Source organism: Cercospora beticola, chromosome 3, assembly GCF_033473495.1.
Source record: "Cercospora beticola chromosome 3, complete sequence".
NCBI classification, from domain to species: domain Eukaryota; kingdom Fungi; phylum Ascomycota; class Dothideomycetes; order Mycosphaerellales; family Mycosphaerellaceae; genus Cercospora; species Cercospora beticola.
The window spans coordinates 3285962-3304296 of record NC_088937.1 but is presented as its reverse complement, the minus strand read 5'-3'; the positions used below and the strand labels follow the sequence as shown (position 1 = coordinate 3304296).

At 54.4% G+C, this 18335-nt stretch overlaps 4 protein-coding genes across 4 annotated transcripts; 1 reads left to right on the top strand and 3 right to left on the bottom strand.

The window, feature by feature from the left end:
* Positions 1 to 2545: 2545 nt before the first annotated feature.
* RHO25_005276 (uncharacterized protein) lies at positions 2546 to 5184 on the top strand (the record flags this gene model as incomplete). Its single annotated transcript, XM_023596184.2, has 4 exons — positions 2546 to 2557; positions 2681 to 2858; positions 3072 to 4654; positions 4720 to 5184. 4 exons carry the CDS (start codon positions 2546 to 2548, stop codon positions 5182 to 5184), a joined length of 2238 nt encoding a protein of 745 aa, XP_023456552.1.
* Positions 5185 to 7334: 2150 nt separating this feature from the next.
* RHO25_005275 (uncharacterized protein) lies at positions 7335 to 8435 on the bottom strand (the record flags this gene model as incomplete). Its single annotated transcript, XM_023596182.1, has 1 exon — positions 7335 to 8435. The coding sequence occupies one exon, from the start codon at positions 8433 to 8435 to the stop codon at positions 7335 to 7337; it is 1101 nt and encodes a 366-aa protein (XP_023456550.1).
* Positions 8436 to 9069: 634 nt separating this feature from the next.
* On the bottom strand, positions 9070 to 10654 carry RHO25_005274 (uncharacterized protein; the record flags this gene model as incomplete). The annotated part of the gene is made up of 2 exons (XM_023596181.2): positions 9070 to 9099; positions 9152 to 10654. 2 exons carry the CDS (start codon positions 10652 to 10654, stop codon positions 9070 to 9072), a joined length of 1533 nt encoding a protein of 510 aa, XP_023457797.1.
* Positions 10655 to 14533: 3879 nt separating this feature from the next.
* On the bottom strand, positions 14534 to 17200 carry RHO25_005273 (uncharacterized protein; the record flags this gene model as incomplete). Its single annotated transcript, XM_023596180.2, has 1 exon — positions 14534 to 17200. One exon carries the CDS (start codon positions 17198 to 17200, stop codon positions 14534 to 14536), a length of 2667 nt encoding a protein of 888 aa, XP_023457708.2.
* Between the last annotated feature and the right edge of the window lie 1135 nt (positions 17201 to 18335).

The window sequence follows — 18335 nt, the reverse complement described above, 5'->3', positions numbered from 1 at the left end:
CGAGCGGTGATGGGGTCGGCGGACGATCGTCGCTAGCTCAGCGAGGCTTCATTTTCCCTCTCCACGCCGCCGTTGGCAGGTCGTTGGACGAGCGCAAACGACACGGCACAGCGCGATCGCCTTTTGGGGTCCAATATTTCCCCAAACGGAGGAGCGAGGCGGCGGGAGTGCCTGCGCGCGGGCTGCATCTTGACGTGCACGCGCCCGTTGGGTTGGTTATTTTAGGTTTTCCCACGCCCAATCTTTTCGCACTTCAGCCTTGGCTTTGCCGCACGAACGGGCAGCATCTGTAGGTGCAGTCTGCCCACTAGTCGCCTGCGGTATGGACGACAGCGCGCTGGCGGAGGCCGGCACGCGCCCTTCGGTGCTGCTGCTAGTCGATGCGACTTCTGACGCGGACCCCGCTGGAATATCGGGCGCTGGCGCTGCGCGCAAGGGATGCATTGACTGCTCCTTGTGTAGCCTCTCTGCGCTCCCATTATGGCCCATCGCGCCCGCATGGCCCCTTTGTGCAGCTGACAGGAAGCCACCCGAAGAAGGCCGATGGCGAGCCATTCCACACGAGAGACCGGAGGCGCGACCGTTGAGCAGCGCGCACGACGGCGATCGGGTCGGTGCGATCTGGCAGTGCTCTGGTCTGCACGACGGCAGCAGCAACACTACTCCTCCAGCATCACCACCAGGACCTACCAGCTCGGTGATTGTCCTAAAGATAGGCCGACTGCTACTGTACTGCACCGCACTGCCCTTTTCCCCGGGTAGGGCCAGTGTCTGCCCGTGATCTGCCAGGCGACGATATGGCATCGCCTCCCAAGCCTCTACACCGACGCAATCTGGCGCTGCCATGGGAGGTCGCGCTGGCGTCATTAGGCCAGTAAGATGCCTGACATGCCACGCTCTGCCAGACGAGCCACCCCTCCAGGCACGCCTCGACGTCGCCGCTCAAAACGTTGACTGCTTACCGTCTGTGCAGATACTGATCGCCGGCCAGCTGCTCCGACTGTGCACTATTGTTTTCTCGTGGGCTGCGCTACTTGCCATACACAGCACTCTCCGCTCGTCACTGCTCTGCACCTCACCTACTGTCCCTCAGCAGATCCACGTCTGACCTGCCGCCTTGCTGCTCCTCCCGATCAACGCATACGCACGCTCGGCCGTCGGGATCCGCTCAAGACATTCTGAAACACTATTCGGGCCCTCCACGCTGGTGATTCACCTGCACCGGCGCAGCGGTGGCATTCCAAGAACTGCTCCACCGACCTGGCTTGCATCCACACCGACCGCAGCGCCAAGCCCTCCGATCAGCAGAGGACGGTGACCCGTCCTTGACACCAGCCGCATCTTGTGGCCACAGACCCGCGTTACAGAACTCTGGTAACAATCTGTGGTACGCTGCAAGCAGATCAACCGTTCGACCCTCTGCAGACTCTGGTAGCTCGCGCCGTAGCTCCCAGGCCCGACTGACGCGACACGCCCCAACAACGTCAGGTGACTTGACAACCACCTGCCGTAATCGCCAGGCATTCCTGAAAGCACCATTGATCGATCCTCAATCAATCGTCGCTTGCCGCGATACCGCTGTGTTGGCAACCAGCCATCCGTCAATTGTTTGGTTCCAGCATCGCTAACGCAAAAGCCGAAGCGCTCCACGCCATACATCTTCAGCTTGCAAAGAGAGGTTCGTTCTTTCCCCAACTTCCTTGCATGAACTACTTGCTCCTTTGCCGCCGCGGTTCCTGGTGCCAGCTCTAAACAAGAGAACATTCCACACGTCACGGCGCGAACACCTGTTCACCCTCCAACCCCCCAAAAAGCCGACGTGGGTGATCTGCCATCATCGTTGTTCGCTTGATGCGCCGGAACTAGTCGCTGGTCGATGCACGCAGAGGACGAGCGAGAACTCATTCGATCGTTCTATCTGACTGCGACCACAGCCACGGACCCCACAACGTGCGTCGCGAGAGGCGTCCCGTCGTCAGCTTTCCCTTTTTTCAACCTGGTATGAGCGAAAATTGCAAATTACCACGACCTGCATCGATCTTGGCGAACCGCATCGGAGGCTAATTCCAGAGCAGGTATCGTGATTGTGTCAGCCAAAACACAGTCGCTACAGCGCTGTCGCTTTGATACCGCGCTGGCAATCCGCGTCGGGTACGCACAGTAGCGGAACGCCAGGTCCTTGGTACCAGCTTCGGGAACTACCCTGCAATCTCCTGCGAACGACTGCACGAACATCTAGATTGCCTTTGCACGAGCGGAGCGTCATCCTTTGAACCGATTGACGCTGCCGACAGGACGGGAGTCGCATTCTGACACTCACGTCAAAGAGCGAAGCGGTCTATTTCCTGCATGTCTCTGCTGCGGATAGCTGCTGCAAACTCGCCCCACCAGTTCATTCAGCCTACCGAGCGCGCATTGGGATCGTAAAGAGTGCCCGCGCGCACAAGCCCTGCGTCGTACAAGTTGCAGCAGACTGCCCCCTCTGTGCATTCTGTCTTCTGTTCGACATCCAGGTCATTCGCCGAAGTTGGAACTGCGTAGACGTATGCGTCACCAGGTACGTCTCATTCGCATTTTGGAACATGCATTCGAATGCGCGCATTGCTCGCGACCACCCTTTCGATCGATGAGCATCGGTCGACAATGTCATTGATGAAAGTGCTGATTGGTCATTCTGCAGGTCGAACGACGAGACAGCAAGCAGTGTCTGGTCGTTGATGAAGACTGCGGCATCCCATCTTCACTCGTCGAAAGCTATCGATCACGAACCGAAACTGGGCCGCGGGCCCAACAAGATCCCAGGAGCTATCTGCTGTCGATGTCGGATTACGACAAAACGCAGAGTTACGATGTGTACGGTATGTCGTTCCGAATCACTTTGCGCGATTATGCTCGACGATGCCTGAGGTTGGAGTGGTGTGCCTCGCAATACATTAGCTCGTAACTTAGCTTACGAGTAGCTACGGCAAAAGGGCGGCAAGATGTGTTCCTACCGCCTTGTCCCGCAAGCGTGGGAGCATGGGCATGTGGAAAGGCAGCAGGGCAGATGACTGACGTGACGCGCATCACAGACTACCAAACAGCCACACGACCCGAGCAGGGGCAACATGCCTACGGCGCTTTCGCTGCACACCCTTCCTACGCCGCCGATTATGTAGCTGCTCAGGCGCAGGTACCATCTGGTCTTCCCCAATCATCCACCACTATCGGTCTGGTGCCTCCTGCTCAACAGTACGCGACGCATGATCCAGCCTATTATGGTCAGCAGGTGGCTCAGTACCCTGCATATCTCGAACAGCCCGCCCGTCAAGTTCCCACGATACAGAGCTACACTCCGAACTCAGGTCCGCCAGGAACGCAAGTGACGATCTACTTCTACAGCCCGTACGACTTTGATGCACCGCGAGTCACACCAATCATCATGTTCGGCACCAAGCGATGCGAAAGCGTCTTGACGAAAACACCGCACGAGCAAGGCTTCCAATATTCGCTCCAATCGACAACGCCTTCCTTGACTGATACTCATTCCCCAACGCCCGAAGTGCCAATTCGCCTCATCATGGACGACAGCGCCGTTAGCTGGGATTCGCCGCCGAACATCGACATTGGAAATTTCACATACCTCGATCCACCGACTTACTACGCCCTCGATTCGCCTCAAATGACTGCCGCGCCGCTTCAGGCTCCTCGCAAACGCAAGTTGTCGTCGGACGCGTCTCCGCGACGCTCGCCAGCCAAGAAACCATCGATGCAGCAGTTTCCACAATCGTACGCGCAATCGCCCAGTGCTCAGTACAAGCGCCCAAGCGCTCAGGACGTGTATCAGCACGGGAGAAGATACAGCAGTGGAACATCGGAATACCAGAATGCATACAATCCGTCGATGTCGCGCATGCCGTCGCATCAGTATTACGGCCAGTCCGCGAGTGCCACGCCTTCGCTCACAACATCACAAAGCCCTTCATGGTCCTCGTATGCGCCAGGCGTGCAGACGACTCGCAGTCCTTCCATGAACTCTCTGTCAGCTCACAGCAAGAGTTCGCATCTCCTGCCTTCACCAGCCGGAGGAGTTGCGCCGCCTTTGATACGCACCTCCACACTACACGGATCGCCAACAACACCAGGCGCGTCGATGACGAGCACACCAGTGTTTAATCCCTACACCGTTTACCCGTCGAACACGAAGGCTATGCTCAAGATCGAAGGCGACCTCAATAAGATGGCAGACGGGTGGACTGCTGCAGAGTGGGAAGCAGGGCGTCGCCTAGTGCAATTCAGACGCAGCCAATCTGGCAGCGTGATCTCAGCCACATTCGAACCCGTCACGTTGGAGGACCGCCTGCCCAACAGCATTTGTGTCAGCTGCATCTGGTGGGAGGAAAAGCAGGAATGCTACGTGACATCGGTCGATACGATCTCACTACTGGAGTCTCTGGTCGCAGTGCGCTTCACGGTCGAGGAGAAGAACCGAATCCGCCGAAACCTTGAGGGGTTCCGTCCGGCAACGGTCTCGAAGACCAAGGCAGACTCTGAGGCTTTTTTCAAGGCGATCATGGCATTCCCGAACCCCAAACCACGGAATATCGAGAAAGATGTCAAGGTGTTCCCATGGCGCATCCTGGCGACGGCTTTGAAGAAGATCATTGGCAAATATGCAAGTCATCCCCGCGTGCATATGCAATGCACTTGATGTTTGAATCCAAGCTAACCGCTTCACAGTCCGCAAGCTACTCGTCAACGGCCGGTGTGTTGCACGCACCGGGCTCATCAGCCTACGCGGTGAGTCGCCCGTCTGATGTTGGCATCGATCAGCGAACCGCGGCTTCACCACGTTCCGCCTCAAGTTCTGCCGCTTCGCATCACGCATATGCCCCGCCACAGATGTCGCATAATGTCTATCACGGGATGCCAGCAGGACTCGGCATCGGGCCGTCAGGACATCCAGATCCACGCCTCTCTGTTCCTACATCCGCTGGCGCACAGCCGATGCACTACAGTTCGGAGCTTGGATATTCCAACTTCAGCTACCTGGCGTCCCCAGCGACTGGACTGCCAGGCACTGCGCAACAGTCGTACGCTTATCAGCAGCGCATCCCGTCACTGACAGGACCCACGACCATTCCAGCCGAAGCCAGGTTCGTGCCCTTGCAAGATTACGAGGGCCACCAGACCTCGACGGCTTGAGGCGTATGGGTGTGTGGTTGCGTTTGAGTCGCATCACTGGGAGCGACAGCTGATCAACCAGCTCTCACGCGCTAGCCGCATCGGAAGCTTTCGACACTCTTCACACACCACTTTCACCGCAAACCCAGTTTCATCTGACCCACCACTGTCTTTGTTCCAAGGCAGATGATCCAACTCAGCCACCGAGAGGATCACACCAAGGAGCAAAGCCCACAAATTTTTTCATACTTGACAGTTTTCTCTCTCATTTGAAAAACGCCAGCATTGCGACAGGCGTTTTCATCACGATCAGCATATTTAGCATAGACTCTACCTTCACGGGAAAGATACCCACTACACGGCGCCAAGTTGTTTTTTGGAATTTCGGATTATCGCATTTGCATCCTCGGAGGAGCATTCGAGAGAAGATGAGAGGAGAGAAGGCAACACAATTGGAAGAGGAGGAAGAGGTTAGCGACAGCATTTTCCCATCGCATTAATTCTCACATGGCTTTGCGCTCTCGCTTAATCGAACAGTGCGACGAGCGACTGCGAAGGAGGTCTGATGTCGTCCGGATGACGACTACAAATAGATGAATATATCTGCGTTTGCGCCTTGCTCGATGCTGTGCACGCTGCGCGTGACCTTTACAGATCCTCGTTGAAGTCAATTTGTCGAAGTCTCGTGTGCCGACTAAAGTGTGTTGGTGGATCAGGTGCATCGATCATTTGTGCAGAGTAGCTGAGTGGTGACTTGATCACGTTGAGTGGCGCGTGACGAGACTTGGTCGCGCTTGTGGACGCGTTGAAAGTGGAAGTGGAAGTGGAAGTGGCTAAGGCCGTCGTTACTGCCTCAGGCAGTCACGTCTCGGGTGCCAAGACCAATTCGGTCAATTCTGGTCGGGCGCACTTTGAAGACATCATCTTCTGCACAAGACCGCCGCAAGTCACAGAACAACACCGACAAGAGTAAGTGCACGCCCGGGAAATCCCAGTCCAATGTATCTGAGCTCATTATACTAACAATTGTGCAGTGCAGATGTATGTACCACCCACGAACCGCCGAGCGACTCGATTCTTCTCTCCTCCTCCGCCACGATACTGACCGCATTTCCACAACAGCTTCGTCAAGACCCTCACCGGCAAGACTATCACCCTTGAGGTGGAGTCTTCAGATACCATCGACAATGTCAAGAGCAAGATCCAGGACAAGGAGGGAATTCCCCCGGATCAGCAGCGTTTGATCTTCGCTGGAAAGCAATTGGAGGATGGCCGCACTCTGTCCGACTACAACATCCAGAAGGTGCGCATTTGAACCGCGGTGGAAGAAGCGACAAGCATGAGAAGGATGTGTACTGATTGTGTGCGATAACAGGAGTCGACTCTCCACTTGGTCCTCCGTCTCCGTGGTGGTATCATTGAGCCTTCGCTCAAGGCCCTTGCCTCCAAGTACAACTGCGACAAGATGATCTGCCGAAAGTGCTACGTACGTCTTGACCTCTGCGAGCTCCCCTCCGCTTCGGAACATCCTGACATCAAATACTAACTCGAGACTTCAACAAATAGGCCCGTCTTCCCCCGCGTGCTACCAACTGCCGCAAGAAGAAGTGCGGTCACACCAACCAGCTCCGCCCAAAGAAGAAGCTGAAGTAGACGACTCGCCCCTCACGATTTCGCGGAATGCATGGAGGAGTTCGTTGGTTGGCAATTTCACAACAATCAGATGGAGTGGTGTCTTCTATTGCTGCTGCTGCTTGCATGGAAAACGTGGGCAAATGGCAAGAGGAATTGTAGTGCGAGAAGGACGGCTATGGACGCATGATATCATGGCGTCAACTTGACTCCTGCATATGACCTCGATACGCTCTGAAATGACAACTGGGACTTCGAAGAAAGATGTGTTGGACCTGTTGGTTTTGCTTTCGCTCATCCTGGCTTGCTGTGATTTTCCTCTCCATCGTGCAGTCGTGCATGATCTGGGAAATGCCAGATCGTCAAAGCGTGTGCCCGTCGAGCCCGCAATGACTTCGTGGTTTTGATGTATACGTCTTCAACGCGCCATAACGTCACCCGGACACGCGTAGCATTCGACAGAGCAGCAATGTCGAGACTGATCGATCAGGCGTCATCCCTTCACAAAACATGAACTCGTAACTCGTATACACAATCATCTACAGGTACTCCTTGATCGGCTTATCAAACCCACTCCTCCACTCCTCAATCTTCCTCTCCCAACTCTTCTTCTTCCCACTACAAGGCCTAGCAGCAACCCTTCTCCCCTCCTCCTCAATCAATCCAAACTCCCTCTCCGGCCCAAAAAACCTCTCAAACGTCCTCGCCAGCACCTCATCATCAAGCTGCATATGATCCCCCTTCGTCGTCTCAAACACCAACCCCTTCTTCTCATCCAACCTCTTCAACCCAATCCAATCCTCTTTATATATCCTCCTCTCCCTCAGCGGCGTAACCTTCCCCGTCGTACCATTGACCTCCGCAAACCACCCACTCTCCTTCGGAATCACAGTCGTATCATCCTCAAACAAAACCATAACAAACTTCTCCAACTTCGCTAATCGTTCTTTATACACTTCATTCTTCTCTTTCCTCTCATTATTAACATCCGCCAGAAAATTCGAATGCTCTAAATACGCATCCACAGGCTCCCCGGTGGTCTCGTTTATTGTGCGATAGTATTGTGCTGGTACAACGCGACTCTGAACATATTCCGTATAAGCATTTCCTTTCATTAATGCTAAAGCGCCTTTACAGAGGAAATCCCATGTTCCGCAAGCTTTGATTTCGGAGATTCCATTATGTTGTGAACCGTATGTGACCAAGCTCCGCACATTTAATCCTTCACATCTTTGGACCAGTCCTCGAAGGAATTGACCTCCTTGAGAAAATCCCAGAGCGTCGACTTTTACGCTTTCGTTTTTGTGAGAGTTCCATAAATGTTTATTGTTTCGAATGTCGGTGCAGACTTTCTCAATGTGTTCGGTGAGATTTCCTAGGAAAGTGGCTTGACGGTCTTGGGAGCCGTCGTCGTCGATACGAATGTAGTAGACGTGTGTGCCTGGGTGGACTTCTTTGGCGAGGTCGCCGACGGTGTGGAGGCCATCGTTGTCGTATTGGTCTCCGAGGCCGTGCCAGATGAGGAGTGGCAAGGGCTTTTGTGGGGAGGGAGCTTCGAGAGGGTGTTGTTGGAGGACGGAGGCGGATGTGGTATATGCGAGGGTTGAGAGGACGGTGGGGAGGGATAGGAGGGACCACATTGTGGTGTATGGTCGATGCACGACGCTGGCGGTGGAGCGTATGTGTGTTGTCAGCAGAAGATGGGAATGAACATTATTGAAGCCTGGAGACACCAAAGGTAAGCTCGATGGACCCTGGTCTTGCGATCGACCTACAATTGGTTCGGCTTCCGCCGAAACGCTAGTGCGCGGAGGGACATCACGTCAGTCCACTTCCCCTCGATAACCGCACCGAACAACATGGAACTCGAGATCATCAAAACAAACATGACTTTCATTTCTTGTCTCCCGCATGTCTTCTACACCTGCATTCTCTAACACTTTTCTTCTCATCTTTTGATTCGCATTGCACGACGAGACGCCGGAACCCGTCGTCGGATACCCCACACCGCTCGAATCCCCGCGCCGTCCACGATTCATTGCGACGCGAACACCATAACGAGCGAACAGTATGCGCCTCGAGAACGCCCTCCATGCAGAACCACACTCCACCGTCTCTTAATAGTTGGTCGTCATTGTAACCAAACACGTCGCTATGCTGGGGAATCTGCGCGATAGTACCAGAACAGAAAAAAGAACAGGCATAACTATGCTCATGGAAAGGCGCCGACATGTCGTTACCATAGCGATCATGATGCGCACTGGGGCCTCGTGCTTAAAAGCGTGGGCGCTTCCAGTAATATTGCTGGGCGATCGTAAGTATTGTGGATGAGGATATGATGAGTGCGGGAACATACCTTGTGCTGCTTTCGTGCAGCGCGAATGCTGGTCTTACCCAGGCTATTTGCGACGGCATCGCGACGATGCACATCTGTGTCCATCTCTGGGACGTAGTAAAATTCGCTCTCAAGCAGTTTGCCGGCAGCATCTTTACCCTCGCGACTGATCTCTCCAACACACGGGATGCCATCGAGAATGGTCTTCAGGTCCGCGGTGGTCAGGATATCTCGTGCTTCACGATCGGACGGTTTAGCCATGGCACCACGGTACTCTGGAGGCAGCTGGCTATGGATCGTCGACAATGGCAGAGCGTGAATACGAGAGAATGCCAACTGGTTGATGACATGATTCTTCACCGGACTTGTGTTGACTGGAGGCGCAGAAGCATGGCGACTTGGTGAGTTGGTGGTGGCCTTCAATGGTTTACGCTTGCGCTCAGGAGATTTCGCGTGGAAGGAGTCGAGCTTGTCAAGCAGGTTAGCACCGAAGGGCCCGAACGAATGCACAACTGGATCATTCTCTTCATCATGCTCAGAGAACTCTTCTTGCTCTGACGCGAAGCTTTGGAGCTCCTGCGATGCAGAGACGGCACGCGTTGGAGTTGGCGAGCCTTCAGAGAGAGGAGCAATCGGTTCTGGAGTTGCCTCGGCGTCAAAAGGCGCGTCCTCCTCGGAGTCATTGTCTTGATAGACTTGGACGGGCTCATCCACGCGGAACGTTTCAGTGAACGAGGCACCAAGGTTGTGATTGGGTGTTGGTGAGATTGGTGAGGCTGGACGCGGCGACGGCAGCATGATAGGCGGACTTGAAGCAATGTGACCTGAACCAAGGCGTGGTTGAGTTGGAGAGTCTTGGGCCCATGGTGACCTGGGCTCGACCGATGCTGGATCCCGAGAATCACCCTTCGGCCACGCGAGCATTACACGCGTACTTTGCACGTCGACCATGATTTGCGCTGTCACGTTGCTCGATTCGAACGTGTCACCCTTTGCCAGGTCCCTGACTTCATCACCGCAGTGTACTTTTGCTCCATTCCAGCCGAGGCACTCAATTGTGATCCTTCCCCGCGGATATTCCATATCTGGAGCGTGATATATGGCGCTCACGTGTGTACGCGAAATGTGACGATTGGCAGGAAATTGGTAGTCGGACGAGTTGCTCGAACGTCCCATGAGCAATGGTTCACCGTTACGTGAGAGGGTGAGGCATGGCACGTCGCCCAAGGGAGCGCGTTCAGAAAGAGCCGAGACCGTGCGTTGGAGTCCCGGACGCGTCTGACGCGCCGGCGACGATGATGTGAGGATACCTGTTGATGAGGTAGGTACTGGAGTAGGATAATGCTGTTGGCGGTTGTCGAAAGTCTCGTCAAACTTGCGTTTGGCCGGCCTGGGAAGGCCTGGTGAGGATGAGAAAGGTGAGAAGGGCTCAAAGGCCGGCAGCAGCGTTGGACGCGGCGGTTGTGATTCTTTCTTCTCTTGTGAAGGCAGTGCAGACTGCCTGGCACCCAGCGGAGTGTCCATGGTGTCTGCAGTATGTAGGCACGCGATGCCTCGACACGTCGGGCGTGCAGATGGTGCAGATTTTCGAGGCTGAGGTGCGAGCGTGCCCCGCTTGATATCGACGCGTAACTAGTCGTACAGTGTGTTGTAGAGAGTGACTATTGGTGAGTGAGCGTGTCCATGGTACAAGGTAAGATGGTAGGAGGGTGATGAGGTCGAGAAAGGTCGTGCAGTGGTGGCCGTGTCGAAGTTGGAATGCAGAGTAGGATCGCGGTTAAGAGCCAACGAACGCGAAGGACTGTGCGTCAAGCAGCTTCGCGTGTGGCCCGAAGATCACCAGCTCGGCGGCATTGAAAGCATCGACACTTTGGCCAACGCGCTTTTCGACACGCTCAGTCACGCGTACAGTGGCAGACCGACGTGTCTTGCTGGAGTCCGTATGCACAAGTGTCGCATGCCACTCTCCTGAACCACATCTGTCGAGATCTCATCTACCTGAGAGTCGGTGGTACAGCAACTTTGGGTAGGCTTTGACTAGAGCCCCGCTCAAATGCGCGGCATCGCCCGCTTTGCGTGACATTGGCGTTTGCTTCACGCGTTTTTGAGGCTGGGACAGGCGAGCGACACCAGCTTTTCGCGTACATTGGCTCGATCGCGTCTGCCACGGCACGAAGCTGCGCGGGCGGTGACATATATTCTGGTCTTTTCGCATCATATACACGCGCATCAGCTCGAGTCCAGTCAGCCCAGCGGCACTGCCGAGCAATGCAATTCTCCGCTCGGTCGTGGTTCGTGCCTGGGAATGGTCCGTACCACCGCGCTGCCACCACCTGTCCGTTCCGCGATCGTGATGGAGCCGGCGTCACTGCTCTCCGCATCATGGGGCGTGGTAGCAATCCTGTTCCAAGTGCATCGCCCAGACGCTGCCAGCGGGGCAGCAAGATTCAGGATGCCATTGTGCTGCTTGCGAGCCATCGACCGAGACAGCTGCACGAATCCGATGCCTCCCGGCGTGAGCGCTTTGTGGAGAGTCGATCAACGCCCGAAGCCGAGCTTATACTGATGATGGCGTGTTTGATAAGTATTGGAGTTCAAGAAGTGGTGTGGGTAGGCATCACGATTGCAACTGACTTATGAAGACGGAGCTGGCATGACTGCCTATTGTTGACCGCGTGACTCCTTCCAAACTGAGGGCGACAATGAGCAATTTCACAAGAGCATTCGAGCGACAATGAGGCAAGACTAAGCGGCAACGGAGTGTCGCTGGAAGCAACGACTTCTTTCTGTCGTGACTCTGTACAGACCGAAGGCAGTGCCGGCATCGACAGAGCACCTGACGCCTGAGACTTCGACAAAGTACCACTGACCCGCCTCTGCTCAGCGTGCGGCATCTCGACTTCTGCATACAACCACGGCACTGAAGTGAGATCATATACACGCTGAGAGCTGAGCGAGAATCATTCATTGTGCGTCGCAAGCATCCATGTTTCCTCCTGCCATCGGGACCTCAATATGTCCCAAGCTCCTGTCTTTCAGGCACCCTGCGACCAAGACATCTCAATCCGTGCGCATGATATGATCAGGTTCGTTGACCTCATCTCAGTTTATGCAGTGTGTTCCCAACAGAGGTATGTGCAGGCGACACACAAGACCACCCAATGGAGCAGAAGGCCCAGGGCGCCCAACCAGAAAAACGAAGTCTACGATGCGAGCCGCGTGACAGCACGTGTGGAATATGGGAAGCTGGATAAGACGCATCAATGGATTGAAATCTGCAGGTTTTGGAATACCACTGTATACCACTGAATACCACTGCTCTCGGCATGCATGTATTGTCCTCTCAATGCTAGCCATTTGGCTTCAGCTTGCTAGTAGATGTAAGTCGAGCAGAGGCGATTGGCTGCAGCGCTCGAGCGTCTGATCAGTCCGTCTCCAGCTATCGGAACGAAACCAAGTACATGCTCAAACGTGGAACATCAGCATCTTTTAGATCGTCGGATCGAATCGAGACATTACTGGTATATGTACCTTTCTCGGCAATGAAAAAAGTCACTCCACGATTTGCTCCAGAACGTCTGTTGTGGGCCCTCAAAAGAGGCTTCAACAATGTCTGGGGAGAGCCTGGATCGGGTGAACGAGCGTTGGCGTCGTTGTCTGTGCCTTCGTCGAGAACGATCTGGATCTGAGCACGTACGGCACGGCACTCGGACGAATGCCGTAAGTTAAAGACTGCCAACCACGAGACACCTCCGGTCGTATTGTTTAGAAGAGGCGGACCGAGAATGGTCGATGTGATAGAGGATCAGTAACCTGGTCTTATAGACAAGCATTCTCAAGAGGCAGTAAACATGCTGGAACCCGGCCGCCTCAAAAGCTCCGATATATCGCCTGTGTCAAGTGTGATCTAGAATCTAGATCGACGTTGTGAGCCCAATGCGTTGACAGTGTGGAGTTACAGCACCGGCGCGAAACCTCGTCATCCGCGAACGATGACTGTCAACAAGCCCTTGAGGTACCAAAGACGCCACCTTCCCTACAATCAGGCATACTCCCTCTCTCGAGACCGCTCCACCGTCAAGCCGCAAAACCTGTCCACCATCAACCACAAAACGCACGACACCTATACGCCACTGAACTTCCCGGCGCCAACTCGGCGAGCCTGAAAACAATAACAACCCAATCCATCACGGACCGACCTTGTGACCAGCCCTCCAGCCCTTCCTCAACCACGACTCACGAACCATTTGCAACTGCCGCCAACGTCATAGCTCACAATTCTTCTAGGTTGGGCAACCGGGATCTCCAGTTCAGCCAAGCAGCGACAACCATCGACAACCAGGTGTATGTATAACGCCGGCGCGTTATAGGTGAAGCCCCCTCCCGCAACCCAATAGCAGGCAAAACTCAAAACACAATCATCTTCCGCACTCAACAGTGGCAATGACTTGCGTCATGTCACCTGCCGCCGCCGGCCATACGCTCGCCGCCTTGCTTTGGTATACTTATACGATACTGTAGCAACAAAAGTATCCTCCCACATCACGAGTACATTCTTGGAGAGGAGAGCTGCGATGAAGTATACATGTCAGTATAACCTCACAGCTCATAGCTCCACGAACTCGCATTGCACTAACGAATTCACCTTGCCTTTGCATACTGCATACTGCATACATACACCTGGTGTAAAAACAACCAGCTACCTCCTAGCTGCATGTTCGTGACAATGACCTGCCGACATTTAAGTTCCTGGCTTGCGACAGGCAAAAGTTCGAAAGTTCTTTGTATCTTTTCTTCCTGCGTGCCATATAATAGCTCATTTTGCAGAATTGTATCCCGAGGATATGTGCCGAAGGCTACCTGCCTGATCAGAGCGAGTGTAGTCAATATGGTTTGCGCTCTTTCGATGAAAAGACGAACAAGGAACAGCGCACGCCCCACGAAATGTTATTTTTCATTCCTTCCAACTTGGTTATCTTGGGCGAGAAAAGTATGTTCGTTGTGATGCTTTGAATGAGTCGTGGTATTCTTTCGATATTGATACAATGTCTCGCATTATGACTATTGGTGCCACTACTGTTGGCCTTGCTTTCGTCTGGCGCAACTTTCGCGCGTACTATTGGGGGTATCATTAAGAACTAAGAGAGATGGTTCGATCTGAGCTCGTAAGAAGCATTCAATGCAGTTTCACGCCCTTCGATAGCGTAGCACTGCTCCAAAGGAATAACAAAATCCCAGCATAACAGGTAAATCCGTCAGCAATGCCTTCCAGTTGCCCGGTGCATGCTTTTCATAAGAAATAGAAATTTTTGATTAATCACACATTTGTCGTTGAATCGAAATCGTCGTGAGACGGTCGTCTTAAACAGGTTTTGGTCGTAATTTTTGTGAAGTTTCGTTCGTTCATGCTGGGATTTGAAGGGCTAAACTCGTGCGTCCGATGGGAGAGGTAGGGTCGATTGGTGAAGTCGTCCGCGCATCACTGATAGCTACGCCGATGGGTGTGCAGCAGCGGATGGAGTGCGAATCTTGCCTGCTCGCGGATCTGCTTTCAGGCCTCACTGAGGCTCTGCTGCCAGGTCGACTCGCTGGAGGAAGTTCAGGAAGGGGTGCCTGAGGTGGAGGCGCAGGAGGCCCTAGGCCAACTAACGGGATACCCAGATCGAGCATGGGCAGCGAAGTCGATGTCCTGACCTTTCGAACGAGTGGAACTTTGGGTGGGGAGTCAGATCTGACTGGTAAAGGCATAGCTTGATCGCCTTCTTCTTCGTAGGTTGGTACAACTGCAATGCTAGATGATCGGTTCGGAACAAGATTGGCTGATCGAGATGGTTTCAAAGATCGAATAGGAGGTGTCGTGGAAACTCGTAGCTGTGTATCTGGTGAACCCGGCGAAGATCGCATGGATGACAGAAATGGTGCGTGATCTGTTCGTACTTGTAGGGAGGCGGGTCGGCGAAGAGGGCCAGATTGCTGTGCTGGGGACATGCCTATTGGCACGGAAGCCATTGATGGCGAGCGACGTAAAGCATCTGCAGATGAGGTCGAGATAGTCGGGAGGGCTGACACCCCAGTAGGAACAAGCGAGTACCTTGCAGGAGACACACGCCTGTATTGGCCTGCAGAGGCCACTGCAGGTGTTGTCAGCGACATTCTTTGAGCAGCTCCGTAGCTTGGGCTGGGCGTGCGTTGCGATGGATCCACCTTCGCAATCAAGGTCGTCGCAGCTGGTACTGGAGAACGTAAATCTGGATCCGCCTCTGTCGGTCTGGGACTTCGTGATGAGACACTTCGCTGCGAGACACCATCACTTGGATTGACTCTGAGAGGGAGGCTGAAGGACTGGGAGCTATTTCTCAGCGGTCTTGTTTGTCCAGAGTGAAGCGCACGCCCAGAAAGCGTCGGGTTGCTTGTCGAGGCATGCTGGGCCACAAACTTATGCCCGGGCAAGTTCGTGCTTGCCCATTTGCTGCGATCTGGCAAGTCGCCCAGAAATGATTCTGGCCGTACGTCGCCATCAGATTTGCTCAAATGCTGCAGTTGTGGCACATTCTGTCTCTCGGTGGCTTGTTTATCCTGAGCAGCGGGCAATACTGTTGAGTCCAGTGACTTCTCTACTCTGCGCAATGCTTGCGCCTTGGGACTCAGAGGCTCAGAGAGAAGTGGCAGAGGCACGTTGGAGCGTCTCTTGGGCAGGGAGTAGGACGCGAGGTTGCGGTAAGGACCTTTGGATGACCAATAGTCCTGTTGTGGCTCATGACTGTCCCTTGCTAACAACTCAACTGGCGGCGTTGATGACATGGAGTTCGTACGAGAAGCCAGTGACCCCACTGTGGTCGCCATAGTCGAAGCATGTGACGATCTTGTGCTATCACGTAGCTTGTCGAGCTGCTTCTGATTCTCTGATGGGGCAACCGAGGAACTTGTGGATGGCGTGTCTGAATTGGCGCGTGGCCTCGGCGACGGTACATCGTTGGTAACTGGCGATTGTTGATGCTCATCAACTTTTCTCTCGGGCTCAGCAGCGGGATGCTCTTCAGCTGCCAATTTTGATGGTGAAGACGCGTCGGCTGCTTGCTGTTGAGCCAGCGCCAGATTGGGAATAGAGCTTGCCCGCACGACCTTGTACCGATGCGTAAGACTGAGTGCCTTTTTCAGATCGTTTTTTGCCGACGCGTTCACATCAGCGCGGTTGGTCGACGAGTCCGACCTAATGTGTTTGCCTCCCTGTCTTTCAATCTCTTGCCTGATCGTAGTCATCCAATTCTTCATCTCCTCGGGCCCCGGCATGACCAATAGAAAAGTGGTAGTCGTTCGGCGTGCCGTTTGACTGCGCAGTCCGAGCCTCGAAAGCAAGCCCGTCGATGGTGCTGCCATGACACCTTGTTCGTTGACGGATTGCACGACTTGTAGAACGTGATGTTTACCTGGAATCAAGTCCGACGCAAAAGCGGCACTTTCCTTCTGTAGTTGCAACATCTTCTCGGGATATCGATCGTTGGGTCCGGTCGCAGCATATTGCAACAGGTATCCAGAGGTCACAAGGACGATGAGCTTAGTGGGTAGGCTGCTTGCCGTAATAGATGATTGTCGCGTTGCTACTCTGGTAGATGTCGATGCTCGCGGTTCAGCACCGTCTTTGGGCGAACCCATCTGCAGTGATTGTAAATCGCTTCCGGGTACGAACAGGGTCGCGCCGAGCATGCGGTTCTTGGACCTTGGAGCGTTGTTATCTGATGTGACAGTAGAGACCTCAAACGATGCAGACTTGATAGCCTGGGGCCATACTTGGAACAATGGCGGTGGCTCGAAAGTACGCATCTTTGGTGATCGTTCGCTTGGTGCTGGTAGTGCTGACACTTCGGGCATTGGCTTTGCAATCTTCGGAGTATCGACAGTTCTCGAGGGCGAGGGTTGCAGTTTGCCATTATGAGCATCAGGCCTGCTGGGCCGCACAGGCCTCTTGATATCACTGTTGGAGATCCCGCGAGGTGGGGCGTCCAGGCCAGTCTCCGCGTAACCACGAAGCTTTTCGACTTTGGGTTTGCTGAAAAGGTGGAAGAGCGACATCTTGGATGTTCTTGGACGCAGTTCCGGGGGTGTTGTTGTCTTCGGACTGGTGCTTAGTGGGAGAGGTTCTGCATGTTGACGATCAAGACTCTCAGTGGGACGCAATCGAAGACTTTTTCGTTTGTCCGTCGTTGGGGAGGCTATTGAAGGAGAAACAGGAATCGAGGCCGTGGGACTGGGCAGCGGCGGGCCGTCAGGTGAAGGGTATTCTGTGACATGGAGAGTGGTCTGCGATCGTGATAATGCCGGGAGCTTGTAGTCGGCATCTTGGGTTGAAGTGTCGGACGACTGCACAGGGCACTCTGCAAGGAGATCCATGTGATCGGGCAAAGCGAAAACTCTGGCACGACAGTGCAGCAAGTTCGCAGATTCAGGACGGTCTTAGCGATTCGGATGAAGTCCAGTCGCTGTCTCGGCAGGTCCGGTACCCTGTCCGGAACGAAGATCCGGGCCTCGCCTGCCTCAGAATGAGTGCTGATGGCGCGTTGCACGGCAGGGCATTGAGCACGCGCTGGGGGTTGGTGCTGAAGCGCGCTGGGTTGTCAGAGAGTGCGCGAGTCTGTAACGTCAGGTCCATGGAGGAGAATGGGTGCGCGCCGGCGAGTGCTCTTTGAGTGCTTTTGGGTATGCACGGTGGACTCGCGGAAGATTGGATCCCAACTGTCCAATCGTGACATATAGCTCAGGTTAGCGGATCGCCTGCTGGTGCAGCGCCAATGCCAAAGAGGCAAGAAATAGACTTCCGTGGCAGACGGCAGCGTAGGTGGGCGGCGTCGGGGAGAGCTATGGCTCTGGTCCCGCAATCGTTAGTAACAATAGCTTCATGATTCAAGCGTCGTGGGTGTTGATTGTGATCGATTGCGCGCGCAACCGCAGCGTGTATAGCAGACGGCGACTATAAGGCGAAAGCAAGGCGTTGGCCTCAGCTGCCCGCACTCTCATCAGCAGTCGACTTGGCAGGCCGTCTGGAACAGTAGAGCTGTAGAATTGCGCAGATGAGCCTGTCCACACAAGCTCGTACCGGCGTGGTCGTGACAGCACTGGCTGCAGTACGTCCACGCGTGGCGTCGGTGCAAGATGTCTGCCTGTCCAGAAAGGGTCGCTGCGAGAGAGCCGCGTCGCTGGGGATGTGATG